General features: G+C 38.3%; 2 protein-coding genes and 1 long non-coding RNA gene across 19 annotated transcripts in view; 2 read left to right on the plus strand and 1 right to left on the minus strand.

The window, feature by feature from the left end:
* NUP155 (nucleoporin 155) overlaps positions 1–5745 on the plus strand; it is a 60237-nt gene extending 54492 nt beyond the window's left edge. Inside the window, exons 33-36 of one of the 4 annotated variants that reach the window (XR_013764782.1) lie at positions 612–748; positions 1750–1856; positions 2905–3106; positions 5376–5745. Coding sequence is in view for 3 of the 4 variants with exons in the window: in XM_079145738.1 (XP_079001864.1) it covers positions 612–748; positions 1750–1856; positions 2905–3043 (383 nt within the window). In the remaining variant the exon portion in view is untranslated. Of the gene's footprint in view, positions 1–611; positions 749–1749; positions 1857–2904 lie in introns of all 4 variants that reach the window. The other 3 variants (XM_079145738.1, XM_079145737.1, XM_079145739.1) reach the window with 3 other exon arrangements.
* LOC306664720 overlaps positions 1–18525 on the minus strand; it is a 33479-nt gene extending 14954 nt beyond the window's left edge. The window contains exon 1 of the long non-coding RNA XR_013764785.1: positions 18192–18525. This is a non-coding gene — a long non-coding RNA (uncharacterized lncRNA). The remainder of the gene's footprint in view (positions 1–18191) is intronic.
* A 128-nt stretch (positions 18526–18653) lies between these two features.
* Positions 18654–25785, plus strand: part of CPLANE1 (ciliogenesis and planar polarity effector complex subunit 1) — a 173225-nt gene continuing 166093 nt past the window's right edge. For 12 of the 14 annotated variants that reach the window (XR_013764779.1, XR_013764780.1, XR_013764781.1 and 9 more), the window contains exons 1-6: positions 18654–18857; positions 19980–21232; positions 22801–22936; positions 23047–23166; positions 23481–23713; positions 25316–25422. Coding sequence is in view for 11 of the 14 variants with exons in the window: in XM_079145730.1 (XP_079001856.1) it covers positions 21152–21232; positions 22801–22936; positions 23047–23166; positions 23481–23713; positions 25316–25422 (677 nt within the window). In the remaining 3 variants the exon portion in view is untranslated. The remainder of the gene's footprint in view (positions 18858–19979; positions 21233–22800; positions 22937–23046; positions 23167–23480; positions 23714–25315; positions 25423–25785) is intronic. The other 2 variants (XM_079145727.1, XM_079145724.1) reach the window with 2 other exon arrangements.

Below are 25785 nucleotides of genomic sequence, written 5' to 3' on the forward strand. Positions count from 1 at the left end.
TATCAGAGTCTAGTTTTAGGTTATTTGCATCATCCCAAAAAGAAACCCTATACTACCACTCCTGTCATCCTAGCAACTAAGGAGGCTAAGACAGGAGGACTGCAAGTGCAAGACCAGCCTCAGCAACTTAGCAAGACCCTTTGTCAAAAAACAGAAAGGCCTGAGGTTATGGCTCAATGGTAAAGCACCCCTGTGTTCAATCCCTAGTACTGAAGGAAGAAAAGAAGAAAAACCTCATATTCATTAGTTGTCACTTCCCATTCCTCCCCACCCTCCAGCCCTACTTTCTGTCTCCATATTTGCCTGTTGTGGTACATGAGTGTGTTTATCAAAGTTTGGAGTTTTTAGAATAAATAAATATATAGAGAGATTTTCTTTTTTCTTTCTTTTTCTTTTTTTTTGTTTTTGGTGCTAGGTATTGAATCCAGTGACTTGTACGTACTACAAACTAAGCATTCACTCTAACACCAAGCTATATATTCCCAGCACCCTACATATTTTTCATTGGTTTCAGAAGATTTCCCCCTCACAACTACTCAGCTATGAGTAAGACCTAACTTTTAGTATCAAGAGTTGAAAACTCCCAATTTCTGATCTTTTTCTCTCCCCAGATTTTATTGTACAGTTCTTAGAGCAGCAAGTATGTACTTTGAATTGGGACGTAGGCTTTGTAATACAGACCATGAATGAAATTGGAGTGCCATTACCTAGACTATTAGAAGTTTATGATCAACTATTCAAATCAAGAGTAAGTAAAAACATTAAGATAAATTATTCAATATTAATTATCATAATTTTTCTAGATGTAGAGTGGGACATTTTGATTTCAACTGTCATATCACTTAGTCTATAGAGTTACAGCAGAAATTCACACCATTGACTATTGGAAACTATACTTAAGACTTAAAACTGCTGAGAGATGTTTTGCTACATATCATGATTAAAAAGAAATGTTAATGTTTTTAATATTAATAAACGTAATTATATATACTTAGTGGAATGGGCTAAGCCAGAGTATGCACCAAACGTTTAAGAATTGTCAGTTATTGCTTTTTGGTGGTACTGGGGATCAAATCCAGGGCCTTGCACATATTAGGCAAGTACTGTACTGTATCACTGAACTACATCCCCAGCCCAGTTTTTTTGAAAGAATAAAATCACAGTGTACTTATTCAGTGTAACCTAATCAAACCTATCAGTGCTTAGTGATTATTCTCACCCATATTGAACCTTATGAAAGTAATTATGATTTTTTTTACTAAGAATAAAAGATCCAAATAAAACCTTGTTGAACCAGATTTTTTTGTTTGTATTTTTTTTTTTTTTTTTTTTTTTAATAGTAGCATCACACAGTGCTTTTCAAGACATCTTCTACATCTTTCTTATTTGAGCCTCACAGTACACCTATGGTGGAAATGAGCAAATAGTCGTATCTCCGTTATCTGTTGCAAAAAGACAAGGGCAGAGACATTAACTAACCTTCTCAAGTCACATGACTAGCAACTGTTAAAAGCAGAACTAGAATTAAGATTCTAAGACTGCGTAAGTTCAAAGTAAAAATGGTATCACAACCCATGGATAAATTTCTTTTTAATATCACATTCCTTTAAGCAGGACATTCACATGCTCCACAAAGTACATCAGTACATCAATCCTCCTAAAAGATATTTCAGTTTGGTTTTTAATATTCAGAATACTGAGCATAGTTCACCTTAATTTTTAATTTTTTATATATATATTTCTTTATAGGATCCATTCTGGAACAGAATGAAGAAGCCACTACACCTTTTGGATTGTATCCATGTACTATTATTTAAATATGTTGCGAATCCTAGCCAAGTTTCAAATTGTGAGAGGTAACTATGATTAAATATCATATTCTAGCAAAAGCTTTTAAATGCTTCTAATATCCAGGTAACAAATTTTGGAGAAAATGTGGGAAAATATGGGGATTAGAGATTATGTTCTGCATATACTAGCAATAACTATTTGAATGCTGTCAGCATGTATAAAAAGTAGGAACCTTTTAGTTTTTTAACCATTATCCTAAGTCCTTTCTACAGGTGAACATCACTTAATGAATGACTTATAAACTTTCTTGGCTTTAAATTAAAGACCCAGGACTAAGACATTTCAATTATGTCTTTGTGATATGGTTGGCCATTTTCAGGAATAGTATTCTTTTTAAAATTTTTTTTAACTTTTCCTCATTTTCTTATTGGTCCATTATAATCATACATTATAATGATGAGATAATAATCAGACATGCACACAATATAATAATATAATTTGGTCAGTATCCTTCCCCAATATTTCCCCTTTTCCTCTTCCCTTTCCCTCTGGCCCCTGGTCCCTTTCCTCTACTGTCCCTTTTTTTTTTTTTTTTTGGCGCTGGGGATTGAACCTAGGGAGGGCCCTGTGCTTGTACGGCAAGCATTTTACCAACTGAGCTATCTCCCCAGACCTCCCTTCAGTTTTTGTGAGATATTCCCTGCTCCCACTTTCTTTCCTTTTTCTTCTCCACCTTCCACATATGAAAGAAAATGAGCAACTCTTGACTTTCTGAGTTTGCCTTATTTCATGTAATATGATGTTCTCAAGTTTCCATTTTCTGCAAATAACATAACTTCAATATTATTCTTTTGATAAAGCCAAAAGGATATATTAGTAGGAATCATCCTTTACTGACTTCTCATTATAATATTCTTCAAAAGGAAAATTGTGGTTATTTGGTAATTGACATCCCTATTAGGTGTCCACAGTTTTCAAGTATTTGCCACTTAATGTGATCCTTGCTTTTCTGTGGGACTGTAAGTAAGATTAGCAGACTTTGGATAGAAGAAACCCCATAGGAGGTAATGTTTCTAAGTATAGATTGTTGATCAGATGTTATTTCCTTTACAGGAGAAGATTTACAAATCTCTGCCTGGATGCTGTTTGTGGTTATCTGGTTGAGCTCCAGTCTATGAGCTCTTCAGTAGCAGTACAAACCATCACTGGGAATTTTAAATCTCTTCAAGCAAAGTTAGAACGACTTCACTGATGATTGTAATGTATTTTCATTCATGCATTTTGATCTGTAAAATAAAAGCTCAGCTGGGTCCAGGTATCAAGTGTTCTAAATCTAAGAATTTAGATGTAATTTTAATAGAAATGTGTTTTTAATAAGTGGCTATTTACAAATAGCACATTTGCCAAATGAATTCTTTTATGTGACTACATTTTGGTTTTTAATAATGGGTTTGGAACTAAATAAATAATTAAACAAAATAATTGGTGTGGGCTGGGGTTGTAGTTCAGTGGTAGAGGGCTTTTTGTGGTGCCCTGAGTTCAATTCCCCTGCACCAAAAATAACAATAATAATGGTAATTGGTTTAAGAAATAATAAATTAGATTATATTTGAATTTAACACAAGGATTTTTAAAAAATTCTTGTTTTGAATTTTACTTCAGGCAGAAATTTTGAGTTTATATTATTCTTTTTCAAGTAGGATATTTATGCCAAAATTTCAAACAATAGTCCTTAAATAGGCAAATGACTCTTGTTTTTAAAGTTCATTTTTAGAAAGAAATTTCTGTAACTAGTAATTTTATCAGGTACAGCCCTTGGAGTTTGAAATATATACTTAGTTATCTGAGCAGGTGATAAACTTGCAACTAACGTTCTGTGTCCTCTGAACCTACATAGGGAGATACCATTTCCTTTAAGTGTCCACCTGGCTCCTCTTTGGTTTTGTAATTACTGTTTCCACTAGAGCCATGGTTCTCAAAGTGTGTGCTTCCAACCAGCAGCAGCAACATCACTTGGGAATTTGCTAGAAATTCAGATTCCTGGGTCCCTCTCAGACTACTGAATCAAAATCTTTGGGGGTGACACCCAGATTTCTGTTTTAACAAACCGTCCTGGGGATTCAGGTGCATGTTAAGTTTGAAAGCCACTCCATCAGCAAATATTACTGCTTTCCATAGTTTAAGGATTGGGTTACCTGATTCCTTCACCTCCTTTCCTTATCAGTAACCATAACAAATGAGTTTTGCCCAAGACATGTGTAAAGGCAGAATTGTTAGTAATGTAGTTTTTGTCTTTAGCAAATTGCAATAACTAAATTAAGTCTTAACAAAGTCATGGCAACAAGAAGAAAAAGAGTGAGAATAACTAGAGTTAATAAAAAAGCAAAAATACTGACCTTTTCCATTCTCCTTTTATGCCAAAGTAATTAATTACCTTCTATTTCCTGTCACTAGTGCATGTCTAACAATTTTTAAGTACATTTTGAATATAATTTTACTTCTACTTTTTGCTTTCCCTAAGATCATAGGGGTTCCCTTCTCTACATTTTTTCTCATAGAATGTAGCTCCCCTTTCTCCTCTAGTCTTCAATTACATAATATTTATAGAATGTCAAAATAGCACTCACAGGATTTTCACTACCTCTCATTTTTCAGCTTTTCATTTCCTTAAGTTTAGCTTTTTGAATATGTAAAGTGGATGTATACTATATATTATCAGTTTTGTAAATTTAAAATTGTCATATCTACTTAAAAATGAAGGTCTTAAAATCTTGTAATTTAGATTTGACTCCATTTCTGCTAAAATGACATATTTATAATTTCAGTTTTGTTTTAAGCACATTTACATATAAACACATTAATATATGTTTTGAATGTATGTGCTCAACTCACAAAACTGGGTGTGTTCGAGTACATTTTTTGAAGGGCTCTAGACTACTACGTCTATCTGGTCTGTAAGAGTCAAAAATCTGAACCTTGCCCCATTTATTCACATAGCACACTAAGAAGGTTTAATTCTAGCCCTCTGCAGATGTTTGCAATACCTTCTGGAGGTAAGGTCCCTAAGAGAGAGGAAATTAAGTCCTCTCATTTTTAATCCTCTAGAACAGTGTTCCTAAAACTAGCATTCAGAAGAATCATCTGGGTAGCCTATGAAATCAGATTCTTGACTTCCACCCCTAATGGGATATTGATCCTGGCAGTTCAGTGATCAGACTTGCAGTAGTACTGAAATAGCACATTCATTCAATGCATAAATACACTTTGTATGAGCTCTTTGATCAGCACAAACACATAGGCAGTGAGTCCTTGGTGGAATATATGTTATGAAACAGTGTGTTCATTATGGGTAGTCAGGAGTCATTGAAGGTCTTGGTTGTGATGAATTTGTTTCTTTTATAGATCACTTTAGGGCCTGAGGTTGTGGCTCAGTGGTAGAGCACTTGCCTCACATGTGTGAAGCATTGGTTTCTATTCTCAGCACTGCATATAAAGAAATGAATAAAATAAAGGACCATCAACAACTAAAAATTTTTTTAAAAAACATGATTTTAGTAACTAATTTCATCTTGACTTTTTCACAGATTATTCATTCTCAGGATGCTTTATCTCCATATTTTTTCTCTTATTCATGGAAGAAAAATTATGCTAATAATCCAGTCACATCATGGAAATGAGGCACTGAAACATCAAATCTAAAGGTTTTGAAAGAGTTTATAATTTCCTTTTATTCTCTATAAATATCTTCATTTCTTCAGAATATTTGTGAGTCCTCTAGTATATCTTTTTAAATTTTTTAAGTTTTATTTTCCTCATATATAAATGAGGAAGTTGAAGCTGACTTAAATCTAATTTTATAAGAACTGTGGCTATTTTTTATTTTGTTCTACTTAAATACTAGTTACAATACTATTTTATTGTTTTTTATTTGAAATAAACATTTCTACATCATTACAGCATGTTTGAAGTTAAAATTTATTTTAAAACTATCTCATGTGTTTTATACTTTTGGCAGTTTCTCTCAACAAACTTTGGAACTTTTTGAAATTTATCTGTTTATCCTGTGGGATATCATGTCCCCCATATCATGTGTCCACCCCACACCTGAATGACCTTCTAAAGCACCTCCATCAAAGGATAAGTCTAAGCTCATCCCTCTCTCCCTGTCCCCTCTCTACACTTGTTCCTTCTTTATTTTCTATATCAGTCTTTATAATCTAATTACATAAGAGTTTCTAAATTCTTCCTTCTTCCTCCAAATTCTTTAACAATATCTAATCATGTCTCTTTCTTGTATGGTCCACATTTGTCCATTGTCTTACTAGTTTAGCTTTTTAGAGTTTACCATTTCACTTGGATGTCTGCAATATGTCTGAGTGGTCTGTCTTTTTTTGTGGGGGAGAAGGTACTCAACCACTGAGCCACATCCCCAGCCCTATTTTGTATTTAAAGACAGGGTCTCACTGGGTTGCTTGGTACCTAACTTTTTGCTGAGGCTGGCTTTGAACTCACAATCCTCCTGCCTCAGCCTCCCAAGCTGCTGGGATTACAGGCATGTGCCAGTGTGCCCAGCCAAGAGAACTGTCTTTTAAAAATGTAAATTTAATACATTATTTCCCCACCTTTTCCCTCAGAAGTTACTTATGGGCTGGAGTTGTAGCTCGGTGGTAGGGCACTTGCCTAGCACATGTGAGGCCCCAGGTACAATTCTCAGCACCACATAAAGATAAATTAAGGTATTTAAAAAGGTTACATATTCATAGGATGACATATAAGGACTCCATTGCAGGTGAATAAAAATTAAAATAATAAAAATCTCAAGTTAGTTTTATCACAAGAAGAATTTATTGGTCTCAAAATTAAAATGTCCAAGCATAGAGCTATTTCCACATGGCTAGATCCAGAGCCCAGTATCTTCAGGGCTTTCTTTAGCTCAGCTCTGCCCTTCTTTTCATGTTCACTGTCTACTTTTGCAGACAGTTTGCTCTGTTACTCCTGGGAGAACATGGGGTAGTGTTATCCTGTTAGCTGTAACCCAGAAGTGCAATTAACAGAAAAGACCTAAGATGGGCTCTGATTGACCAGCCTTTAGTATTGGACTCAGTGTCAGGGGAAGATGGGGGTACAGTATCATCATGGAACAGGAAAGAAGTGCTTCCCTGAAGAATTGGATGGTGGACATATGAGTCCACTATGTCTGTCCACTTGAATTACTTAATATTCACTTTCTGTGATTTGATGAAAAATATAAAAAAGCCAGGCCTGACCGAGAAGCTTGACCCAGAGCAGGATCTACAAGCCCATTCCAAGGCACACCATAATCAAATTCTAAGCAAACTAGGAATAAAAAGAAACAGTCTGATAAAGGATCTCTGTGAGAAACAAACACAGTGGTAAAAGACTAAATGTTTTCTTCAGAAGTGCTGAAGTAAATGTCTTTATTTGCAAATGACAGTTGTCTCTAGGAGAATTTATAGAGTACAGAGAAAATACTAGAGCCAGTAAACAAAATTACTAGAACTAAGTTTAGCAAAGGTCATAGGATATAAGGCCAATGTACCAAAGTGATTTCTGTATTTTAGCAATAAGTATTCAAAATTTTTACAATGTCTGGCATAGTGGTGCATTTTCTGTAATCCTAGTCTCTCAGGAGGCTGAAGCATAAATCCGGCACTGTGGCGCATGCCTGTAATCCCAACAACTTGGGAGGCATGAGATTTGCAAGTTCAAGGCCAGCCTCAGCACCTTTTGAGGCCCTAAGTAACTTATTAAGACCGTGTTTCAAAACAAAAAAATAAAAAAGGGGGGCTGGGAACATAGCTTACCAGTAAAGAACCCCTGCATTAATCCCCAATACCAAAAAAAAAAAAAAAAAAAGATGGCTTCGGCCCAAGATTCCAGACCAGCCTGGGCAACAGCAAGACCCCATCTCATGCTACTTGGAATTGAACCTAGGGACTTTCACATGCTAAACAAAGTACTCTATCACTGAGCTACATCCCCATTCCTTTCTATTTTTAGACAGAGATTTGCTAAATTGACCAACAGGTTGGACAGATTTTTATATCATTTTTATGCATTTAGCATTAAAAAGAAGCCAAATAAATTGGTTGAGATATTCCCAAGACAATTTTAAATTGATAGTTCAACTCTTCTGATAATTTCTAGTCTCAGATATTGATGTCTGATTTTCAACACAGTATTCTAGGAAAGGCAATCAGCATGAACCCTGAGTGTCCCACTCTGACAGGGTATGCCAAGAATGCAGGACACTGACCATTCTTTCCCTGGGCCATTTCCAAGGGTTGTGTTTGCTTAGGTAGTGTCTCAAACAATGAGCCTGGCTATTTGCCTCTTACTATAAGAACACTAAATCCAAAGAAGAACTCAAACTATCCTTATTTGCTGATAACATGATTCTATATTTAGAAGACCCAAAAAAATTCCACCAGAAAATTTCTGGAACTCATAAGTGAATTCAGCAAAGTAGCAGGATATAAAAATAACAGCCATAAATCAATTGCATTCCTATATATCAATGATGAATCAACTGAAGGAGAAATTAGCAAAACTATCCCATTCACAATAGACTAAAAGAAAATAAAATATTTGGGAATCAATCTAACAAAAGAGCCAAAAGAACTCTACAGTGAAAACTATAGAACACTAAGGAAAGAAACTGAGGAATTTAGGAGATGGAAAGATCTCCCCATGTTCTTGGATAGGCAGAATTCACATGTCAAAATGGCCATACTGCCATAATCGTATATGTGTGTGTGGTGCTGGGGATTGAACCTGGGGCCTTGTGCATGCAAGGCATGCACTCTACCAACTGAGCTATATCCCCAGTCACATAATACAGATTTAATGCAATTCCTATTAAAATTCCAATAACATTCTTCATAGAACTAGTAAAAGCAGTCATGAAATTCATTTGGAAAAATAAGAGGCCCAGAATAGCCAAAACAATCCTCAGCGAGAAAAGTAAAGCAGGAGGCATCACAATGAGACCTTAAGTTATACTACAGAGCTATAGTAACAAAAATGGCATGGTACTGGCACCAAAATAGACAAAGACCAATGGTACAGTATAGAAGACAGAGACAAAACCACATAAATGCAGTTATCTCATACTAGACAAAGGCACCATAGACTAATACATTGACAAAAACACATCCTCTTCAACAAATGGTGCTGGGAAAACTGGAAATCCATATGTAACAAAATGAAATTAAGCCCCTCTCTCACTCAAAGTGGATCAAGAACACAGGCACTAGAGGCACTAGAACAAAGACCCTGTACCTAATAGAAGAAAAATAGGCCCAAATCTCCATCATGTCACCTTAGGAACTAAATTCCTCAATAAGAACTGTAAAATCAAGAATCAATAAATGGGATGGATTCAAACTAAAAAGTTTCATCTCCGCAAAGGAAACAATAACATGAAGAGAAAGTCTACAGAATGAGAGAAAATATTTGCCACCTGCACCTGAGTGAGATAGAGCAGTAATCTCCAGGATATATAAATAACAAAAAAAATAATAAAAATCAAAAAATTAACCCAATCAATAAGTGGACAAAGGAACTGAACAGACACTTCACAGAAAAAAATACGGTCAACAAATATATGAAAAAATGTTCAACATCTTTAGCAATTAGAGAAATGCAAATTAAAACTACACTGAAATTTCATCTTACTCTAGTCAGAATGGCAATTATTGAGACAGTAACAATAAATGTTTGTGAGGATGTAAGAGAAAAGGTACACTCATATATTGCTGGTGGGACTGAAAATTGGTGCAACCACTATGGAAAGCAGTATGAGATTCCTCAGAAAACTTGGAATGGATCCACCATTTGACCCAACTATCCCACTCCTCCGCCTATACTCAAAGGACTTAAAATCAGCATACTACAGTGATGTAGTCACATCAATGTTTATAGCAGCTCAAGAGATGAATGGATAAAGAAGATGCGGTACATATATATAACAGAATATTACTTAGCCATAAAGAATGAAAATATGGCAATTGCTGGTAAATGGATGGAACTGGAGACTATCATGCTAAGTGAAATAAACCAATCCCAAAGAACCAAAGGCCAAATGTTCTTTCTGATATGCAGATGCTAACTCACAATAAGTGGCAGTAGGGAACAGAAGTTCATTGGATTAGATAAAGGGGAAGGAAGGAAAAGGAAAGGGATAGAACTAGGAGAGATAATAGAATGAATCAGACCTCACTTACCTAAGTTCATATATGAATACGTGACCAATGTAACTCCGTATCACGTACAACCACAAGAATAGTAAGTTATACTCCATGTATGTATAATATGTCAAAATACATTCTACTGTCATGTATAACTAAAAAGATTAAAATAATTGGGAAAAAAAAAAAAAACAGTAAATTTCCCAGCTCACTGTCTCCTGTTACACAATCTGCTTTATCCATCTAGGTAACTGCCCCAGTGGAAACTGGGAGACATGAAGAACCTTAGGGACATCGTAGTTGTCACTGCCTACTGCTTTTGCTTTAAGAAATAATTGTCCTTTTTCTCCAACCACAGGAGACTTGTGTTTTCTGCCACCATCCATGACAGAATAGAATAGTTTGTTGGGAGTTGGGAGGGTAGATCAATGGTAGAAGCACAATTGTGCAAGACTCCGGGTTCAACCTAGCACTGCTAGAGGGGGGGAAAAAAAAGGACAGCTCATTAGCTTGCAAAAATGGTAAAATCCCAGAGTCTTTCCAGACCCTAACAGTTAACAACCTCTGCCAATCAGCATGCTTGTAATCCCAGCGACTCAGAAGGCCGAGACGGGGGACCACAAGTTCAAGGACAGCCTCAGCAACTTAGCAAGACCCTGTCTCAAAACTTAAAAAAGGGCTGGGGATGTTGTTCAGTGGTAAAGCACCCCTGGGTTCCATCCCTGGTATTTAAAAAAAAAAAAAAAAGTTAGGATGAGGCATTTCTCAAGGGTGTTCTACGGCTGATGGCCATTCTACAGGTTTTGATGCGCGTGTACAGGCAATCACTGTCACCTAACAGCTGTTGTACAATGTTCTCCTTCGGAAGGTTAAAACAGGAGGGAGGGGGAAATGCATCTTAGAAGGGATGAAAATGGTAGTTTTTTGTTTTTAAACTGGGGATGGAACCCAGGGGTGCTTTACCACTGAGTGACATCCCCAACCCTTTTTATTTTCATTTTGAAATAGGGTCTCCCTAAATTACTTAGGGCTAAATTGCTGAGACTAGCCTGGAATTTGCAGTACCTCTGCTTCAACTCCCAGGTTTCTGGGATTACAGATGTGGGCCTCCATGTGCACCCTCTATCAACTTTTTAATGAAGTATTTAGATTTCTCTATGAAAATAGTCATCTGTAACCATGGATAATTTTAACTTCTTCCTTTCCAATTTAGATGTCCTCGATTTCTTTCTCTTGCCTAATTACCCTTGCTAAGACTTCCAGCACCATGTGAAATTAGTATAGTAAAAGTGGATATCCAGTTCAAATAAGCCAATCCCAAAAAACCAGATATCCTGTTTCTGATCTTAAGAGGAGTCTTTCAGCTTTTCCCCATTCTGTATGATATTGGCTATGGTTTTTCATATATAGCCTTTAGTGTTTTGAGTTATGTTCCTTTTATACCAAATTAATTGAGTTTTTAACATGAAGGGATGTTGAATCTTACCAACTGCTTTTTCTACATCTATTCAAATTATCATATGGTTTTTGTCCTTTGCTCTGTTAATGTGTTGTATCACTTTTATCAATTTGCATATGTTGAACCATCCTTACAACCCTGGGAGGAATCCTACTTGATTATGATGTACGATATTTTTGATATGCTGTTGAACTCAGTTTGCTAAGTATATTATTAGGAATTTCTGCATCTATGTTCAGAGATATGGGTTTGTAATTTTTTGTTGTTGTATCTTTGTCTGGTTTTGGTATCAGACTTCATAAAAAGTTTGATAGAGTTCCTTCCATTTCAATTTTTTTGAATAGTTTAAAGATAGTTGGAATTAGTTCTTTAAATGATTGTAAAATTCAGCAGTAAAGTCATTAAGGTTTTGAACTTTTTAAAATGGGACACTTTTAATTACCACTTTAATCTCATTCCTTATTATGTCTGTTTAGGTTTTTCTATTCTAGATTCAATTTTGGTAACTTATACATGTTCAGGAATTTATCCATTTCTTTTGTGTTTTCCAGCTTTTAGCATTTAATTGTTCATAGTAGTTTTTATTATCCTTTGTATTTCTCTGGTATTAGTTGCAACATCTCCTTTTCATCTCTGATTTTATTTGGACCTTCTCTTTTTCTTGGTTATTTTAGTTAAAGGTTTGTCCGTATTGTTTATCCTTGCAAAAATTCAACTCTGTTTCATTCAACTTTTATACTTTACTTTTGATTTTGCTTATTTATGCTTTTATCTTTATTATTTCCTTCCTTCTATTAATTTTAGTTTGATTTGTTCTTGCTTTTCTAAGGCCTTTAGATGCATTGTTAGGTTGTTTATTAGAGATCTTTCTGTTTTTCTAATGTATGTATTTATTGATATAAACTTCTCTCTCAGTACTGCCTTTGCTTTATCCCACAGATTTTGGTTTGTTGTGTTAACATTTTCAGTTGTTGCTAGATGTTTTTTAATTCCCTTTAAATTTCTTCAATCACTAATTAATCATTTAGGAGCATGTTACTCAATTTTCATGTATTTGTATAACTTCTGTACTTCTTGATTTATTTATTCCATTGTGATCTGAGAAGACATATAATATAGTTTCAGTTTTTAAAAATTTAATGAATCTTGATATGTAGCCTAACATATGAACTGTCCTGGAGAATATTTCAGGTGATGGTGAGAAGTAGCCAATTGCTACTCTCTGTAGTCATTGGATGAAATGTTCTGTAATTGTCTTATTAGGTCCATAGTCCATTGCTCTACAGTAACACTAAGTTCAGTTGTTTCTTTGTTTCTGTCTGAATTATCTGTCCATTGAGGAAAGAGATGTGTTGAAGTCCCCCACTATTAGGGTATTATAGTCTATTTTCCCTTTAAATCTAGCAATATTTGCTTTATATATTTAGGTGACCCCATGTTGGGTGCACATGTATTTACAGTTATTATAGCTTCTTGCTGAATCAGTCCTTTTATCAGTATATAATGGCCTACTTTCTTTTTACCGTTTTTGATTTAAAGTCAGCTTGATCTACATACATGTAGCTACTCTTCTTGCTTGTGGTTTCCATTTGTGTGATGGATATTTTTCCAGCCTTTCACTTATAGTCTTCATGTATCTTTACCAGTGAAATGAGTTTCTTGTACGCAGCATATAGTTGGGTCTTTTTTTTTCCCCCCTTCAGCTAGTCTTTTGTCTTTTGATTGGTGAACTTAATTCATTTACATTCAAGATTATTACAGATAAGTATGTACTCCTTCTGTTATTTTATTAATTATATTCTGCTCATTTTGTATATTATTTTCCACCTCTTTTTTATATTTGTGATTTGTTAGTTTTTTGTACTATTTAGATTTTATTCTCTTATTTTTCTCTTTCATTTATCTGTTTCTATAATGAGTTATGTGTCTACATATGTTTTTTCATGATAGTAGTTATTGTCCTTTCGTTTCTAGTGATGGATTCTCCAAAAAATTTTTGTAAGACTGTTCTGGTGGTGGTAAATTTCCTGTATCTGCTCATCTGCAAAAGACTATTTCTTCTTCAGTTTTGAAGGGCAGTTTTATTGAATATAGTACTATATATTGGCAGTTTCTTTTTTTCTTTCAGCATTTTTAATATTCTCTGCTAGCCTTTAAGGTTTCTGTAAGAAATCTGCTATAAGTCTAATGGACATTCCCTTATACAAGACAAAACTTTTGCTGTTTTTAGAACTCTGTCTTTGTCTTACACTTTACACATTTTGACTATAATATGCCTTGGTGAAGGTCTGATTTAGGTGAATCTAATTGGGGCCCTTGGAGCTTCTTGTATCTGGATGTCTGTATCTCTTTGAGTATTTAGAATGTTTGGTGCTATTATTTCAAAATAGTTTTTCTTTTGGTACTTGGTATTGAAACCAGGGGCACTCTACCACTGAGCTACATCCCTAGAACTTTTATTTAATTCTTTTTATTTTGAGATAGGGTCTCACTAAGTTACTGATACTGGCCTTGAAGTTGTGATACTCCTGCCTCAGCCTTCTGAGTCACTGGGATTACAGGTATATACCACCATGCCCAGCATGAAATGTTTTCAATACCATTCCCCTTTTCCTTATCGGGAATTCTCATATTGAAAACATTTGTTCACTTAATGGTGTCCCATATGTCATAGGGGTTCTTCTTTATTCTTAATTCTTTTTTATTTCTTTTTTTACCTTGGAGGTAAGACCCCCATACTGTCCAATGCTTAGTATACTGAGGGCTTCGGCTATGGACAACTGCCTTTGTGAACAGTGGTGACTATGGAGCCAAACGCAGATACTATCTGGTTTGATACCAGTACAGGACAAAATAGCCATATGAGTTGAACTATACACCATCTGGATGGTAGTGGCAAATGAAGTATCCTCCATAGTGATATGAACTGATAGCTATGCTGTATATCAAGGAGCAAGAATTCTGGGAGCCAGGCCACCAGAAACACATGACTATAGGGCATTGGCCTCTGGGGTCAAGCTATCTGGCATAAGCCATAAGCCATGAAAAAGATGTAGTGTATGTTAGTGGCCATGCTCCCTTGACTAGCCCAGGGAATGATGAGGCAGATGTTTTGACTAGGATGAAGTGATTACAGTGGGCACCTCCCACCAACATGGTGACTTGGTTGCACTGCCGCCTGCAGCATGCAGATGGGAAAACCATGTACAATGTAATCAAACAGGGTCTGCCTTTAACACGGAGCACCCTGGTAGATGTGCAGGAGTGTTCTCACCCTTACCATTTGGAGCTACCGAAGGCCAGGTAAAGTGTGAACACATCCCCTTGACATGATGGCAGGTTGACTACATCTGCCCTTTACTGAAGTCAGAGGGGGCCAAGTTCACCTTAATGGCAGTTGATTTGACCACTGGGTTTTATTTGCCTGACCTAGTAGCCAAAAGAATCAGCATACTACAATTTTTACCCTGATGGTGTTAAAAGCCTTTGTGTGGCCAACCCATCACAACAGAGTGATCAAGGCACCCGATTCATAGGTCAGGATGTGCAGTGATGGGCATTTCAGTTACAGATTGAATGAAGGCTGCACGTCTCATATCACTCACAGACTGCAGGCATGATAGAACAATATGTTGACCTGCTTAAGCAAGGACTCAAAACTGTAGTCAACCTACCTTCTAGAAGGGGTGGGCACAGTGTTTGTGGACAGCTGTGTGAGCTCTGAATGAGCTTCCCCAATGAGGGGGCCAGCTCCTGTGGGGGCTTTGCATAGAAGCACCAATACAGGTCCAGGCAACAACAAAGGATATTTTATTTAAGCCTGGGTTTGGGTAGCAAGGAAATGTTTTCTTGAACTGGGGACAAACTGTAGATTGGACATGGCCCTGGACAAAATAGGACCTCCACTTCTACTGGACGGCCCATTAGCCCCGTGGGGGAAAGGTTTGGAATGTGCTCTCCTTGTGACAACTAGTGAATGGTCGTCCTGGGTATGTGTTACTTGGTCAGGTCCCACAGATGGGAAACAGATTTTAAAGGGCACTTTTGTCATTTCCCTTTGGCCATTTATGAGTTCCCCAGTGCTGGTACACACAGAGCCTGCTGAAGTTCAGGATCAAGCTATAAGAGTGTGATATGGCTCAGGGAAGCTGCCATAGGCAGCCACTGTGTTTTCCCAGAACTTAAAACAGGCATGCATTCTCTCATATGAACATGATTAACCTGTACAAGTGTCTGTAACTGCTTTGTCCTTTTGACTGTAGTTGTGTCCTTACCAACACCATTGTCCTTGGGCACACACCTACACCAAAGTAGCAAACACCTCTGCCTGCTGGGCATGCAGTGAAGTGCCTGGGAGTTCTGCTGCTGGATTACCCTGGCAAATCCAGCCTACTTCCCATGACAACTGGATATGTCTGAAAAAGACTTTTGATGTCACTTCAATTTAGGATGAAACTAATTTTTAGTAATTGTGGGTGATGGGGCTTATCTTCTGGTTTTACATTGCTGAAGCTTATACTGTTGTGGCCTGTGGCTGCAGGGCTCTACCCTCCTTGCTAAGGGGTCTTTACAGAAGACATCAGCCATGTAGACTTTATGGTGAGAATTCCTAAAGGGGTGTGGATTGTAGGGCAGGCCCAAATGGCTGTATTTAGGCACCTTCACTGAGACTTCCAGTCAGCTATGTTTTAGTATGAAGTCAGTCATAAAAACCCTGATATAGCATATGTACTCAAGGTCATAAACATCTGCTTGTAAGCATATGCTTACTTATGTAACCTGTTGCACGGTGCCTTCTCTGGTCTGCATATAAAAAAAGCCTGTGGAAAGATCCAGAAACTTAGGGGTGGCTGCCACTTCCGTATAAAGCACATCTACTATCCTAACAGCACTTCGCATCTTCTTTCACCTGTTAGCTTCTTTTACCTGCCAGGAACCCAAATCTGTTTCCCAGGGTCTGAGCCCCTTCTGGACACTGAGGCTGGTCTCAAACTTGTGATCCTCCTCCTCAGTCTCCTGAGTCACTGGAATTACAGGCATGCATGCACCACCAAACTGGGCTCTTCAGTGTTTTTTGTTTTTGGTTGTGGATGAACCTTTATTTATTTATTCTTATGTGGTGCTGAGAATCGAACCCAGTGCCTCACACATGCTAGGCAAGCACTCTACCACTGAGCCACAACCTTGGCCTCTCTTCAGTTCTTTTTGACTATAGTTTTGCAGCTTCTATGTGTGACCTAGCATTTTTGTGACCATTGGATAAACACATGCTAAGCTTGATGGACTTCTAACCTCTCCCAGTCTAAGTCTGCAAATGATATGGTATTTGTTCTTTAGGGGATTTCTTTCCCCTGCCTTGTTGAAAACAACATCTGAATCTCATAGGAGATTCCCTCCCCTACTCTTTGTAATTTATAAAAGCTTCTGTAATCTCCTTCAAGGGAACTATGTTGATATCCCTCAAAAGCTCATGTGTGAGACAATGAATGAATTTTCAGAGGAGAAATGATTATAAGATGTGTAACCCTAATCAATGGATTAATCAACTATATGGATTCACTGGATGGTAACTGTGGGTAGGTGGAATATGGCTAGAGGAGGTAGGTCACTGTGGACTTTTCTCCCTGTTGAGCAGAGTCAGCTCTGATTCCTGATTGCCATATCCTGAGCAGCCTTCCTCCCTCATGCCCTTTCACCATGATGTTCTTGCCTCACCTTAGGAACAGATGGTGTCAGCTGTCCAGGGACTGAATCTCCTGAATGAGGAGCCCCAAATAAACCTTTCCTTCTCAGGTTGTTTTTGTCAGATCTTTTGGTCACAGCAAGAAAAAGGTGACTAAAACATACGTCTTTCTAGGGAATTTGAGTTCTCAGGGAATGATCCACTCATATTTGCCCCAGATTTCTTATTTCCTCAGAGTTATTTTCCTCCACACTACCCAAAGTATACAGGTTCAATGCAATTACTAGCAAAATATCAATATCAGTGTTCACAGAATTAGAAAACATAATACTCAAATTCATGAAGAAAAAAAAGACCCTGAATAACCAAAGTATTCATGAGAGAGGGGGAAAAAAAAAGCTGGAGGCTTCAGAGCTGATTTGAAGATATACTACAAAACCACAGAAACCACAATACCATAACAATAGCAATGTCAATCAAGAGGACAGAATGGAGAACCTAGAAATAACCCATGCATGTACAGCAAAGGCGTCACATATTGGAGAAAGAACTTCATCAGCGGGTGCCAGGAAAACCGGATACCCATCCGCATGCAGAAGATTGCAACTTGACCTCTCTTACACTCTACAAAAACCAGCTTACCATGAATCAAAGACCTTAATGTAAGACCTGAAACTCTGAAATGACTAGAGGAAAACAGGGGAAATACTGATTTTTACAGCCAATGCTTCTCTGGACAGGACTCCAAAAGCACAGGAAACAAAAGACAAAACTGACAAATGGGGTTACCTCTGCAAAAGAAGGAGTCCAGAGTGAACAACCTACAGAATGAGAGAGCATATTTACAGGTATTCATCAGACAGAAGGCTAATATCCAGAACATATAAAGAACTTAACAACCACAAAGTAAGTCATCTTTTAATGGATAAAGGATTTGAATAGGCACTCTCAGAAGAAGAAATACGAATGGCCAATAAATATATGAAAAAATGCTTAAGACGATTAGCCATCAGGGAAAATGTTTCGTAGGGTATTCTAAGGCGCCTACCTGATCTCGGGGGCAGGGCGCAACCCCTTCATTTTCGGGCCTGCGGAGGGCTCCACTGAGGAGGCGACAGTCCGTGAATTAGGGTGGTCGGATATTACACGGTTCTGCAAACCTCCGCACAATGCCTGGGCACTGGGAAGAGCAGTCAGAGGAAGGCGCGTATGGGGAGCGATGCAGTGGGACCAGCCCCAGCTGACCCCGGGGACGAGCCGAAGAGGGGACCACCCGCGAGGCCGGCAGCCCGCGGGCGCGCAGGAACCGCGGGATCCGGGAGCCGGCCGAGGAGGCGCGGGGAGGCGGGGGAAGGGGAGGAGGCCGCGCTCGGAGCAGGCGCCTCACGGCCCCGCCCCGCCGTCTCCAGGACGCAGGCTGCGTCGGGGCGCCGGCCGCCTCTCGTCTTCGCCCAGCCGCAGAGCATCCCGCCCGGCAGAGGTAATTACTGCAGCTCCCCGGCCTCCGGGCCCGCCCGGGGCGTCCTCGGTCCCCGGCACACTCCTGCCTAGCGCCCCCGCCGCCTCCCGCGGCCGCCGCCCGGGCCCTGGTTTCTTCGCGCTGCGGCCGCCCGCCGGTTCCTCCGCCAGTCTCCTCAACCAGGTCCGCCCTCCACCCCGGGCCTAGTCCCTTCGCGCTGCGGCTTCCCTAGCTTCCGCCAGCCTCCTCAGCCAGGTGCGCACGCCCTCCACCCCTCGCCTTGGTCCCTTCGCGCCGAGGCCGCCGGGTCCTCCGCCAGCCTCAGCGAGGTCGGCCTCCCGCCTTGGCCCCTTCGCGCTCTGGCCTCCCTGTCCTCCGCCAGCCTCCTCAGCCAGGCCTCCCTCCTCCCCCTCCCCCCGCCCTGGTCCCTTCGCGCCGCGGCCGCCCGCTCCTCCGCCAGCCTCCTCGGCGAGGTCCCCTTGCGCGCCCGCAGGCTGACCCGGAGCCGCACCGCTGCAACTCGCGGCTGCCGCCGAGCCTCCTCGCAGGCCCCGAGGGACGCCCGGAGGGTTCCTCGGGGTGATGCCGCCGCGGCGTCACCGGGAATCCCATTTGTGACCCCAGCTGGTGATAAGTTGAACCCTGAGGTTTGGGCGCGATCGTGTGTGGTGGAAACCAGCGCTTGTTCTTCGAAAGTGCATTCGCCCATGTTTTACCGAAAGGCGCGCCCCCGGAGGCTGTGCAGTACTCCTAATGCATTTTGTGCGATCGATTTTTCTTAAGTTTAGTTGTTCAGTGAGGTTTGTTTTTATCCATCTAGTAGCATTAGCGTTGAGAGGGGTGCAGTATGTAGCGGAAACAACTGCTACCTAACGAGAGGTGATTTTTGGAGTTCTTAAAGATGGAAGGCCATCCGTCAAGTCTCTTCATTTTTGAGTTTTCCCAGTTGCCCGGTATATTTTCCTGTATGATATAGTGGTGAAGTCTGCAGTTACTCGTTGCATTTAGTTGTCTGGTCTTTTGCAGTCTGTTTCCTCAGCCTTTTCTTGACTTTCATGACCTTGACACCTTTGAAGCTTATAGATCAGTTATTTTGTAGCATCCCTTAGTTTGGACTTACCTGATGTTCCCGTATGATTGGGTTCAGGTTGTATATCTTTACAACATATGTCACAGAGGTCTCATTTTACCTTTCAGGTGTCACATGATTTCCATTTGTCCCATTTCTGATTGTGTTCGTTTTGATCATTGAATTAAATGGAGTCTGCCTTGCTACTGTGCAAGTGTCCTGTTTTCTATCAAATGTCTTATTCATTTTTATGAATACAGTTTCCTGTTTTAATCCATTAGTATAATATTTTGTTTGTTTGTTTTTAGAGATGGGATCTTGCTCTGTTGCTCAGACTGGTGTTGGACTCCTGGGCTCAAGTGATCCTCCTGCCTAAGCCTCCCAAATAGGTGGGACTACAGGCAAGTGGTAGTGCACTGGCTTATAATTTGTTTTGATGCTCAGTTATTCTCAGCTGGGTCAGTGAAACTCCCTTTCACAGTGATTTCTGTGTCCTCTTCCTGCTTGGGCTCTAGCATACTGTGCTGGGCTGTCCAACCCTGCGGTCATACTCCCAAGGTTCTCCTAATAATGGGCCATTCTCCTAAGATTATGCTCTCCCACCCTGCCTGTACTCTCATGTCTTTACCTATTAGGACCTCTCCCTGAGTATCCTCTTCACCCTGCTTGGCTCTAACAGACTGCTCTTGGCCTCTCCCACAGCCATACCCCCTCCCCCCCTCAGTGTGAGGCTAGTCAGTCATTTCTCACTTAATGCTGTCTCAGGGCTTTGTTTTTCTATGACCTACTTGGGGGCTTGGTGGGCTCAGGGCATTTGATGACTTATGTAGTGATTGGGACTTCATGAGTGATCATTCCTGGGAGCAAGGTGGAAGGTGTATTACCTTCTATGATTTAGCCTTGGAAAATGCATAGCATCACTTCTGTTGTACTCTCTTGGTCATAGAATCACAAAATCTGGCCCTACATCAGGGAGGAGGCAAAGACCCCAGCACTGAAATGGGTGCAGTATCAAAGTCAATACAAGCTTTTGAGATGCAAGATTTTGTGGCCATCTTTGCAAACTGTAGTCTGCCACAGTGAGAAAAGGAAATCATGTAGAAACTTTATCAAAATCCTTCCCAGTTTATATTTATCTTTATTGGCGGAGAGAGCTTATTAAGAGAGTCAAGGATTTGTCAGTCTTTTACCTTAAAAAAGTTAACTTACTTGAGCTATTGAAAAACGTAATTAGGGGCTAGGGTTGTGGCTTAGTGGTAGAGCACTTGCCTAGCACTGTGTTCGATTCTCAGTACTGCATATAAATTACAAAATAAATAAATAAATAAAGGTCCATTGACAACTAAAAAATATTTAAAAAGATCTTCAAAACTTTATGAAAATTCTAAACTTAAATGCTCTATAGACAATTTATTATTACTATTATTTTCAGCATCTTATGATTGGTTTTACTTAATTGACCATTGATATCTCAACAAGCATGGAGATAAGATTAGAAGTTTTGACATCAACAAGTATCAAGCAGAAAAAACCCTGGCCGAGAGTTTCCTGGTTGGGACAGGTGAGTTTTTCTTTGATTATACAATACCAGTTTATATATGTTAAATGCGTGTTTTTTCTGTAAGTCATAGGATATCCTAGGAATTTAAAGAAATCAAGGAGCAATTTTAGAGAATTTCATGCCCCCTGAACAGGGTTTTGCCTGTTTTGTTTTATAATAAACAAGTTAGCTTTTACAGAAAGTTAGGGGGTCTGCCTAGAAGAAAATTTGTAACTTTCAGAATTTTTTTTTCTTTATATTATGTTTAAGTAGGTTAAGCTGGTATATATTAAAAGGAACTGTTTAGTCTCCTGAAATTCTGGTACTGGAACGGTCAATGAAGTGTTTCTTACTACTGTGGTTTTCATGAGTGCATGCTTCTCAGAGCTAGGGCAGAAGAGATGAGCCACAATGTGTCAGTGATCCAGGAACACCATTCATAAAATGATACATAGGTTCTTCATCTTAGGGAAAGTGAGAGAAAACATGTATATATATATGTGTGTGTATATATATATATATATATATATATATACACACACACACACATATATATGTATATATATACACACACACATATATATGTGTATATATATATAAAATATGTAGTGATTAATGAAATAAAATGTCAAGTTTTCTGTGAGAAATTTTATCACTAATTATCAGGAATTTTCAAACTTGATGACACATCAGAATCATTTGGATAGGTTATTAAAACAGATTGTTGAGTCCTACAATCTGTAGGTTTTTTGGAGGGGTATGTAGTTTGCATTTCTAAGAGATTCTCAGGTGCTGCTTGCTGCTGCTGTCTCACAAATGATTTTGAAACCACTGCTCCAAGATATACAAAACCAAGATTCATTCAAAACAACCCTACTTTTGCTGAGCACAGTGGCACATACCTGTGATCCCACTGACTTGGGAGATGAATGCAGGAGAATCACAAGTTCAAAACCAGCCTCTACAATTTAACAAGACCTGTGTCAAAAAATAAAAAGATCTGGGTATGTAGCTCAATGGCAAAGTGTCTCTGGGATCAGTCTCCATTACTAAAAATTAAAATAATAAAAACAACTTACTTTTTCTAATCAACAGATGATCAGCATCAAGGATTTATAAATTTCTGAAGCCATATCCTTGTTAATCTAGTTAATCATATTAAAACTTACCAATACTATTTTTAAAACTGATAAGAGATTAAGTAGTACGTAATGGAGTTTGGGATAGCAGAATTGGAAGTCACTCCTATAATGTTAAACTTCAAAGAAATTTCAGTGCAACTGTTAGGCCATCTTACCTAGTAATTCTATTTTGTTTATTTTTTATAGTTGCTGGGGATGGAACCCGCGGCCTCAGACATGCAAGTCAAGAGCTCTACCACTGAGCTACACTCCCAGCCTAATAGAGGTTATTAGAGTGAAAAATCTTTAGGTTACTATAGAATAGCAACCTTAGTGTTTTTGATTTGTGATACAAACTACAATCTTTCCCAAGTGTTATTTTGTTTTCCTTTCTGGGATGATTTATTTAGACAAGAAGTTGAATTAATTTCTGGAATCACCTAGTCCTTCCCATGTTTTTTCTTTTAGGAAAATGAAGCTGTTTTTCTTTTGGATGATAAATTCATAAATGAGATTAATTTGCTGTCAGGAAGAACAAAGAAGAAGATTCCTAGTCTACAGCCCTTGTTGAAGGATGTTTTTGTCCTAACAACATCCAGTAATGGTTAAGTAATACAGATATTTTTAAAAGGCTAGATTTACTGTGTTTTTTAATAATTTAGGGCAATATTAAGGGAATCATTAGGTTAAAAATTGCATTTCTTTTGAACACAGATGCCTGGCTGGCTGGGGTACTCACTACAGGGGAACTTTTCCTTTGGAACAAAGATCAAGATTGTTTGAAAACTGTACAAGTAACTGAACAGCCTAAGGAAATGATTAAAGCCTCAGTAGGTGGGAACTTTTTATTTGTTAAATTGATTTAACTGGGAAAAATAAAAGGAAAAGAAGATGAAACGTTTTCCTATTCTTTTGAAAATGTACCTCTGTGTGCATTTGCATATATTTATTTCCATATATATATTTTAAATTTTTTGGTAGTGCTTATGAAACCTAGATAAAACGTGAGAAAAGTCTGGCATGCCAAACATTCTGTAGTAACAGTGGGTTCCTAATATAATATAGGAAGTCTGGGAGAATTCAGACTTCAGAGATTTAATTGGGTGTTTTTTTGTTTTGTTTTGTTTTGTTTTGTTTTTGTTAATTAGGAAACTCTTCAAGACTGCACTTGTTTGTTTCTGGAAATGGAAAACGAGTTCTACTTATAGCACCTTCTGGCTGTGTATTTCTTTGGGAATATTTGGAATTAAAGAATATTGTATCTTTGAAAAACCTCTTATTGGTGGGTCATTGGTCCCAGATCATACCTGAAGAAGCAGTTCTTTTGCCTTCCACTGATGATAAAGAAGCTGTAGTGAATGCTGTTTTTGTAGAAAATGAGGTAAAATCCAAAGCAGACAGGATGTGGCAGGAGTTGAGATCTCAGGCTCTAGGAGCAGATCCTCTTTAGTGGAGGGTATGATAAGATAGCTGTGTATCTCTAATCATTGTTAATTATCATATATGTCATGTTATTATATGGAGAAGATATACTTCTTGAATCACATTTAAAAAAATCTTTATTAGAAATGAGAACTTTTTCCCCCTAATTTAAAATATAACTTGCTTTGTAATTTAGCAAGCTAGAATTAGTGATATTAAATAAGCCAGTTAATTCTCAGGAAACAACAGATTCATTAAATATAAAACATTTAATATATAGCTGTGTGGTACTCTGCATGTGTGACTCAACATCTAATCTAATCTGTTATTAGAAATTGCATTTTGAAGTTTTATTGCCACCCCTAACTGGGGTGATGCTCTAATATAAATAATATAAAACTAGTAAGAAAGAGAAAAATAGCTATTTAAGAATCTTCTGAGTATTTACAGAGCATGTATAAGACCCTGGGTTCAATCCCCAGCACTACCCCCAAAAAACCACCAAACTTTTAACTTAGAGTCACAATAAACAGCAGTATTTAATTTTTTTTAAATTGAGATACTATTTGGGCATTTTTAAGGGGATAAATTATGGCAATGGCAATTTGATACATGTACATATTATATAATAAAGATAATAAGTATATGTGTTCAAAAATTAATAATGTTTATATGTTGTGCATTTCATACTCTCATTTTGAAATCTATCATAGGCTATTTTAATTTTAATTAACCTTATGTGCTACAGAAAAACCAGAACTATTTCCTCTTCTCTAGCAGTTTTTTGGTATTCCTTATTGAATTTCTTAAGAAGATAAACTGCAGCCTGAGGGACTGGGCTGTTGCTCAGTAGTAGAGCACATGCTTAGCACGTACAAGACCCTGGGTTCAATCCCCAGTACCAAACTTCTACCTGACCCCTAGCCCCAAAATCTGCCACCTGATTTCCCATTTGGGATCTGCCTCTGACTCAGAAAAACATTACTTAGTTTTTAGTTTAATGTTAAGAATAAAAATATAGGGCTGGGGATATAGCTCATTTGGTAGAATGCTGGCTTTACAAGCACAAGGCCCTGGGTTCCATCCCCAGCACCGGAAAAAAAAACTATACATATATCGTCAGGCATGGCAGTACACCTGTAATCCCAGCTACTTGAGAGGCTGAGGCAGGAGGATTGTATGTTCAAGGCCAGCCTCAGTGACTTAGTGAGGCCCAAAACAACTTAGCAAGACTCTGACTCAAAATAAAAATAAAAAGTGCTAGAGATAGGGCTGGGGAGATAGCTCAGCTGGTAGAGTGCTTGCCTTGCAAGCACAAGGTCCTGAGTTCGATCCCCAGTACTGCAAAAAAAAAAAAGAAAGAAAAAAGTGCTAGAGATGTAGCTCAGTGATAAAATGCCCTGGGTTCAATCCCTGGTACCAAAAAAAAAAAAAAAAGAGAAGTATAAGTAGGGTCCCAATAGTTTTTATTTGTTTTATTTATGATGAGAAATATGTTTTTTTGTACCTTGATTTACTCTCAGATTAATTTTATACTAAGATATTTTAAATTTATCTACAGTTATTTGGTGACTGCTGCCTATGTTCATTTACATTTTATTCTGGGGAATGCCTGAAGTTAACATTTCTAGCAATTCGGTGGCACGAGAATGTATTTACCCCTTTAAGGTGAGGTGAATGTTTGCTTCTTATTTTTTGTCCCTTTTAAAATACTCTTATCTTTTGGCTCATATGTAATTAAGATTTGTAAATGTTAGTATGAATTTTAGTTTCTGACTGAAATTCACAGTTTATCTTCTTGGAAGTGAGAACGTGTAAAAGATAAGGCAGGCTATGGTTTTCCTTCTCTTAAAGCTATGAAAACAACTGTATTATAGAAAATAACTTATACTGTTGTACTGCGGTGCTGGGGATTGAACCCAGGGCCTTGTGCTTGGGAGGCAAGCACTCTACCAACTGAGCTATATCCCCAGCCCACTGTTGTACTTTTTAAATGCTCAAGGGCTTTTTTTGGTACTGGGGGTTGAACCC

This window comes from Sciurus vulgaris, assembly GCF_902686455.1.
Source record: "Sciurus vulgaris genome assembly, chromosome: 6".
NCBI lineage: Eukaryota > Metazoa > Chordata > Mammalia > Rodentia > Sciuridae > Sciurus > Sciurus vulgaris.